Source organism: Solanum stenotomum, chromosome 11 (assembly GCF_019186545.1).
Source record: "Solanum stenotomum isolate F172 chromosome 11, ASM1918654v1, whole genome shotgun sequence".
NCBI classification, from domain to species: Eukaryota; Viridiplantae; Streptophyta; class Magnoliopsida; order Solanales; family Solanaceae; genus Solanum; species Solanum stenotomum.
The window spans coordinates 10927749-10936465 of NC_064292.1; the positions used below are offsets into that span (position 1 = coordinate 10927749).

The 8717-nt window shown below is 34.7% G+C and overlaps 1 protein-coding gene across 1 annotated transcript in view; it reads right to left on the reverse strand.

Annotated features, from left to right (window-relative positions):
- Positions 1–4900, reverse strand: part of LOC125843828 (uncharacterized) — a 7183-nt gene extending 2283 nt beyond the window's left edge. Inside the window, exons 1-3 of the mRNA XM_049523037.1 lie at positions 4651–4900; positions 4421–4560; positions 542–894 (exon numbers count right to left, since the gene is read on the reverse strand). Of these exons, the coding sequence (XP_049378994.1) occupies positions 542–894; positions 4421–4560; positions 4651–4789 (632 nt within the window). The 5' untranslated portion in view covers positions 4790–4900. The remainder of the gene's footprint in view (positions 1–541; positions 895–4420; positions 4561–4650) is intronic.
- Positions 4901–8717: the final 3817 nt, after the last annotated feature.

An 8717-nucleotide genomic window follows, 5' to 3' on the forward strand; every position in this document is an offset into this window, starting at 1 on the left:
AGGCAAGTAACAATTATAACCAAACAAAGATACAGAAGCATCATTTGCATGATCCTGAAAATTGGAATAGCTAAAGAAACTTTCTTTCTCGTATAAAGAACTGTAAACTCCATTTACATAAGCCAAATAAGTAGATATAGAAGCTTTGCAGACATTTTAACCCCCAACATACAAGCACTTTTGACTGCAATGGCACATCTTTTCAATTAGACTAGTTCTAAATTGTCAGTCTATCATTATTAAATGGTTAACAAGCCAACAAAAAGTTAAACCCAAATAAGAAAATAAAAGATGGTTAAGATTCTCCTTAAGTTCATAGAGACAAGAATATATCAATAGCTAAAGCAAGTACATCTTGATGCCAACTTAAACCCTCAATAACTTCCAAGCAAGGAAATATCTGATGCGTTTTTACTAGTCATAGATTGTGCATCATCAACTGTTAAGAAAATGGATAAAAGTCATACAAATAAAACAAGTCAGGACTAACTGAATCTAATTCTTTCATGGTGTTATGAAGAGCTTAATAGAGCAAACTTGCCTTCGAGCTGACAATAACAGCTGTTCGGCATCTTTGTACTTCTCCCTTTCAATTAAAGAGCAGGCAGTGTTGTAAGCCAATTCAAAACTGCTAGTTGCTTTAACTCTCAGTGAATCCAAGGTTCCCTGCACTTCAGAAGACCTTCCAGCAGAAACCAGACCGGCAACAAGATTTATCTCCAAGGAATCTATCGTAGACTTTGGGAGCTTTTGATAAATATCGACAGATGCACCCATCTTTCCTAATCGATACAGAATCTGAGATTCCAATAGCATTGACTCAGTACTTCCTTCTTGCCCGTTCAAGGACTCTAAAGCCTCCTCCAATTTATTTTGCCGATACAAGCAATATGCCTTTTCAAAGAAAGCATGACAATGAAAAAGGAAAAATGTTAATGAGAGAAACAAAATCCAGAACTGAAGAGAAAGGAACTCATTTTTTTTCATCAAGTAGAGGAGATACACAGTAAAATAAGGCAAATATATGTAAATAATTTGCATAAAGACGGGTGCTGGAACGATACAAGCTAACTTCGCACTGAAAAGAAGCTTACAAAATGGTTAACTATCTCCTGTAGACAAGATCAGGGACTGATGACTGCTCGCATATTTCCTATTATACTTCCTACTTCTTAGTTGGAATTGCCCTTCGGAGGAAGCCGTAAGGATGTTTCAGTTGTAATCATATCATTCAGGTATACAATATGTGACTATCAGATGAACATATCGCTGCCTCTAACATCCTGGGAATCGACCTTTGGTAAGAGTATCCAAACTAGCTTAACAACATACATTGTACCTTCTTCTCTTTCTCCTCTTCTCTTCTCTCAAAGATTGATAACAACATGCCATGAGGGGTTTCTCAAACATCATCCTAGAATCGGAGTTGATTGACCCTCTACTACAGGAGCACAGTACACCTGATCAAGAGTGGAGGAGCTTTCCCAAGCCTCAAAGAATTGACAGATTTTTAATCTCCCCTGAATGAAGTGAAATGTTCAAAGCCATTAAGTAACATACCATGCCCATGGTGTTCTCAGATCATAAGCCAATTATTCTGGAAAGTGGGGATTGAGTAGCATCACCCTCATATTTTAAATTCGAGAACATGTGGTTACAATCTGATGGTTTCACAGATACAGATATGGTGAAAGATTGGTGGAACTCTTATACAGTTATGGGCACCCCAGTTTTTATGTTCACACAAAAACTAAGGAACATGAAGGACATTACTAGATGGAATTGAGAGGGTTTTGGCAAAATTGAAACTCAAAGGAGCAAGGATTTGGTAGAGCAGGAGAGACTTAGAGCAGATTGCTGAACATAGAACTCACACCCCGATCAGAAGCTGAGGTCACTAAGCCTGAAATTAGAATTGAAGCAGATAGAAATTGCAGAAGAAGTATGCTGGAGACAAAAATCTAGATGCCTATGGTTGAAGGAGGGTGATAAGAAATAAGAACACAAAATTCTTTCAGAGAATGGCTAACTCACACAAAAGAGGCAATACCGTTTATCATTTGAAAATAAGGGAGTGCATAACTGATGACAAGGGGTTGATCAAGGAAGGTATTCTGGATTACTACCAGAAACTGTACAAAGAGACAGAATCATGGAGACCCTCACTGCACTTAGCTGCCCTTCAGTTCTGTGCCTAGTGGTGTTCACGGGACGGTTTGGGTCGGTTATGTATCAAAACCAAAACCAAAACAATTTAATCAGTTTATAAAGTTATTAAAACCAAACCAAAACAAATATATACCTTTATCGGTTTGGTTGTTATCGATTTTGGTTCGGTTATTAATCATACATGAAAATAAAACAAAAGACAAAGTGGGGAAATAGAAAAACAAATTAGTTAGCAAACAAAGGATAATCAAACAACCCACCAGCTACTCGTTATGGCCTTGCAACCCTTGGAGAGGTTTGATCTTATATGGTTAAACAAGAACAAAGTACGCAAATACATTTACCGGCATAATATATAACTCATATTTTCCAGACGTAAATACCTAATGGTTATCCTCAGTCTGCTAAATCATGTAAGACAAAATAATATTAATCAAGTGAGATTACAAACAAAAACTTATAGCAACAAATAAAAGCTACTTGCCACTACACTGGATTACCACACTCTGAGTTTGAGACCAAATACAAAAGATACAGAGAGGAAAATGAAAATGACTTGGGGGCTGGGATGATTAGGCCAAATTGATTTCCGGACAGCAAAGTGCTTTCGTGAAAATTGGCAAGTCATTGATGCCTCCATGATTGCCAATGAGGTTCTTGATTGGAAGCTCAAAACTGGGGATACTGGCCTTCTATGCAAGCTGGACATAGAAAGGGCCTTTGACCGATTAAATTGGGCTTATTTAATTGATACATTGAAGAAGATGGTGTTTGGAAATAGATGCATAAGGTGGATATATTTTTGTATTTCAACTGTAAAATTCTCTGTTCTGGTTAATAGAAGCCCTGTGGGGATTTTTTTCTCCTCAAAAGGGTCGCAGGCAGGAAGACCCTCTCTCCCCCTTTTTTGTTTATTCTGGCAATGGAAGGTGGGCTCACTCAAATGCTGGCAAAGAACTCCAATGGATTCAAGGGTCCCAGGTTGGCAGGAATCCCTCCACCACTATCATTGTTTCTTATTTGCTCTATGTAGATGATACTTTGATTTTTTGTGGAGCAGACAGTCCACAATCTCAACATCACTCTAATGGTTTTTGAGTGTATGTCTGGTCTACATACCAATATGCTCAAAAACAATACTTACCCAATAAATTATGTTTGGATGACTAGACAGCCCTTTAAAGTTAGTTGCTTCACCTGGACAGCACTCCATAGCAAATGCCCGACACAAGACAATCTTAGAAAGAGAGGTATCATCATTGTCAACAGATGCTTCTTTTGCAAGCAGAATAACGAATCTGTCAGCCACCTCTTTCTGCATTGCTCAGGAACAGATGACATGTGGCATCTATTTTTCTCTATGTTTGGCCTCCAATAGGTCATGCCCCACTCCATCAAAGTTGCCTATGGAAGTTGGATACTCTGGAGAGTTGATGAAACCATCCAAAGGATCTCGAGAATGATCCCAGCAGCAAATTTTTGGTGTATTTGGAAGGAAAGGAATAGCAGACGCTTTGATGGAGTTTCAGCTCCTACAAGTACTCTAAAGGCTAGATGTCTAGTTAGTATGTTTAGTTGGCATTTTCACTTCCTTGTAAACAGTGTCGACAAATTTATGGATTTTATTAGCTCCTTGAACCTGACTTAGCAGTGGTGTTAGGGTTATATTTTGACTGTTTGTACAGATTTTTGCTTAGTTTTAGCTTCATATAGTTTTGCCCTGAAGCTAACAGTTAGATGCTTTGTAACTCTGCATCCTCTTGACACCTCTTTAATACAATTTATTTACTTCACCAAAAAATTAGAACAGTGCTTTGGTGATTTTGAGTACTAAAGATGTATACTCTCTCCGTCTCAAATTAAGTGATACTCTTTCCCTTTTAGCATGTCCCAAAAAGAACACATTTTTCTATATTTCGAATAATAACTTTGAATTCCTACTTTTACCTTTAATATATATAGCTTGTTTTAGACTACAAGTTTCAAAGGCGTTTCTTTAAGTGTTGGTTGGGCAAGTGACATGGAGAGAGTTAGAGTATGTTGTAATGTACAATGACTTCTGCCCATAATAGAGAAGTCAGTATCAACACCGTGGAAAAATTTCTGTCATACTAAACTCGCCGTTTGCACAATTTTCCAATTTCAATGTCAAAGCAAAACCAAAATCCCTAGATATATATTGGTTCATAATGCCTATTTTCAAGTCACCTTTAAATTAAGCTATATATATAGTGCAAACATGCATTATTACCTTAAAGAAGCTAAGATCAACAGAACCCTTTTTGCTACAGTCTTTAATAGCAACCAATGCTTCTTCTATAGAATCTGATTTCACTAACGCCACCACTTTACACCGTATCGCGTCCTCATCTCCAGGCGCAGCCGCAAGAACTTCAAATAAAAATCATCAAATGCCTTTTTTAGTATGGATACATTGGATTATTACAGATTGATGAAATTGTAACTCGAAAAGAAACTTACTTTGATCAGAAACTTTGACGGCTTGCTCATACTCGGATCGTTGAATGTGGCGATTAAGCGAAGTGAAGAGATCTTCAATTGATATAGCAGGGATTGCTACTGCAGATGCCTTTGCTTTCTCTTTCGGCTTCGGAGCCATTTCGGAAGCAACTCCCAAATCGAATGGATTTTGATTTTTTTCGTCAAGAGATTTTTATTTTACTGGTTTTTGTTAAAATACGATATTGGAGGTTTTTGCTAGGTATCTCTATTTTCTTCTTATGGATATTTGCACTTTTCAACTAGGCTATTCGTTTAAAAAAAAAAAATTACATGTCTTTCTGTGAATTTTCTATATTATAATTATTAGGGAAAACGAATAAATATACCCTCAAACTATCGTAAATGATATACAGATATCTTATGTCATGCTTTTGGAACATAAATGTCCTTGTTGTCCAAAAACTAGAGCATATATATTCTTTATAATAACGGACATACACGTGTCATAATCTTATCCACCGACCCGACATTTACTAAATATCGGATCGACGGATAAGATTGTGTCACGTGTCCCTATTTAGTCTTCCGTTAGAGTGAAGGGCATATATGCTCTAGTTTTTGGACGGTAAGGGCACCAATGTACCAAAAGTCTGACGAAGGTTATCTGCATACCATTTACGATAGTTCGGGGGTATATTTGTCTTTTTTCCCTAATTATTATCATATTTTGAACTTTAGTATATGAATTTAGCGCATCCAGATACACATATCTCAGATACATGTCTAGAAGATATATTTAATTATGTGTATCACACGTATAATTACTATAGAGCATCTACTGTATCATTAATCCAAAAGAAATTTGAAATTCATTCCTTTTTTTTTTTAGAATCAAAATCTTTTTACGTATTTCATCTTGAATTTCATTTCCAATTGTTATTTCTATTAATTTGAATTTTGAGCTTTCTGGGATACACAAGGACATTCATATGCTACGAAAATGAAAAAAAATAAAATAGGTATTATAGAAAATAAGTTGCAAGTAGATACATGAGTCCATATACATTTGCAAGCTAAATAACACATGCATGAAAGAATCAATAGATACACATTAGTCTATATGAATATCAGATATACCATGTGCAACTCAAATACATACCTAATTATACAACAGATACATAATAGATATATCGCAGATACATGATAAATACATCACATACCTATACATAACAGATTTAATTTAGATACATGTTGAGATATATAGCATATTCATAGCAAAATCGATAGACCAATGAACAACCCACAACTAACTATCTCAACTCACTCTTAGATGCATGCTCAGAAGAATGTATATGGGATACACAGTGGCAGCCCACTCTCTACTACATTTTACATTTAGTTTTTGATGAATAAATCGAAGAAGAACCACTACAAAAACAATGTGAATTACATGGGAATTTTCCTGGGGATTAGTATGAAAATTCTAAGGAAACTTATTCTCGTATAAATTTTCATACTAATTCCCAGGAAAATTCCCATGTAATTCACAGTTTTCTTATAATGAACGTGTGTGAAAGAAGAAAGAGAGAGAATTGAACATGGGAGGGGAGAATAAGGTGAGAATGTGGGGCTCATTTAGAGTGAAGGTGTAAATTAGGGAGAGAATTAAGTGGTAAAATAAATAAGGGTTCTATTTTAGGCTATATTTTAAGGAGTGATGTATCTCAATGTGTTTAACTCCAAATCTGATACATGATTGTTAAAAAGTGGGATAATAGATATTCACTCAGTTTCAAAAAGAATGACCTCCTTTCCTTTTTAGTTTGTTTCAAAAAGAATGACCTCTTTACTTTTTTGGTAATATTTTAATTTTAGTTTTCCACGTGGCATGTTTAAAGCCACAAGATTGAAGGGCAGTTTAGTACATTTGACATAACTTTAATTTAGGACCACAAGATTCAAAGTCTTCTTTATATTCTAAAACTTCGTGTCAAGTTAAACCAGGTCACTCTTTGTGAAACGGAGGGAGTAATTATTTGAAAGTATAAATTGGATTAGTTGATATGGTATGAATGTATATCTAATTCGATAGTTTTTCATTATATTAATGCAAAAAATGTTTTAAAGAGTTAAATGATGTGGTAGCATCAATTACACTCATCTAGGGAAAGCACATAACCAAGCAACCTTATGTAATAATGAAGTAGAAATTTTGCTTAATTGTGTGCTACTATATTTCAAGATTTTGAAATATTGTTACCACCTAACACCTAGATAGGAGAATCATTACCACCCAATTCAAAACGGACAATGCGGGAATTATCAAATACTGTGAAATTTTTTTATACCTTAAAGATTTACGAAGACATCAACTTTAATGGAAAACCTTTTACAAATGACCGAAAAATCCTTCTCAAGAATTTAGTCTAATAAGAGTACAATGTATATAATAAAATAAGACACAACTCTCACCTATGAAACATCATTAACACTACAACCAAACTATGCCAAGTGACATAGCAAGAGTAGTATCAGTACAAACAACATGTATTAGTAGGCATCATCGGTCGATCTGAACCTACTACATAATATAATATAGCTAATCAAAAGAAAACATGTAATAAGGAAGTTATACCACCCCAAGTCTTTATCCACATACTCTCACCCTCCCCGAATAAATGTCATAACTAATGCACCTTGATCTCATACCTCTATGTTACGCCATCATAATGTCAAATCATAACGTAGCTCTTCTATACCATATTAATATTCATGAATATAAGACTATGATAGTGTTAAGTCATAGTCTAACTCTTCTATCATATTAATATTTAACAAACACTAGGTCATCACTAGCCCTATCAATCAACCTACTATTTTTTCTCAAATTCTCATGTCAACTCCCTGACCGACCCTTTTTGGAACAATAAATGAAACTGGCGTTTTAGACCAACTCATTCATACCAAAACTAAACCCAACACCATTTATTAAAATCAAGTTCATCTGGATAAATGGGGAACACAGTTTAGAAACAACTAAGAGTTGAGCTCCTATAAACTTAATCCAATAATTGTAACAACTATGCAGAAATAAACCCCTAAGAACTAAGTTGTCAACAACAAATAACAATTCCTCAAACATCACAAGTAATACATAGCCCGGACTCTCAGTCCTTACCCTGACTTACAGTAACATGAACCACGTCCCACATGATCACATATAAGCTATACCTGAGATCAACTCACCTTTCAAGTAATCTGGACCGCTCAAGGATCCAATATGCAACAATTATACTATGAAGAAGAAAGTCAAGTTCACTCATAGAACTATGACCACATACTTGGTCCTCTTAGGCACCCAAACTCAAACGACAGAGATTGTGCGAGTATGATGTGTTGAATAAGACTTTGAGCTTACAAAAGAGATTTTGGTTCATAGAAGTTAAAAAATTCACCATTATTTTATAAGCTTATATCTTGTTTTATTTAGGTCTGATTCATTATCTACGGACATCATATTCGATGCATTGTACTCATATATTAAAAATCCAACAAAATCTTTTATTTAATTTTATTTTTAATATTCTTTTTAAAATATGTAGGGGATTGTTGGAAAAATAATTTTAAGTATCTTAAAATGAATTATTATTTTTAATATTTAAATTTATATTTGTGATATTTGATATGGTTTTGGAAAGTCTTAATATAGCAGCAATCCATCACTGCCATATATTACTCCTTACTATATATGATTAATAATCATTATTACCAATTATAACACATCCTTTAATTAGCCTTAATTAGTCATTATTCCTGTTTGAATGGTTATAATGATAAAATTATGATTGTGAACGTTGTTTTCTAGTTACATATATGGTATTTTCCTTATGTCATTCTGATCAAGAGAAGGAGAAGACATGCATAGTCTAGAAGTCCAATCATCAGAGTGAATAAGATAATAGATATATACATTCTTCTTCCACAAAATATATTGAGTTAGTGGTGTATTTTCATTTTGATTGAATCTTTGTTAATTTCTGACTCCTAGTGTATACTAGAAGAGTTTGTTGAATGTTGAGGGATAC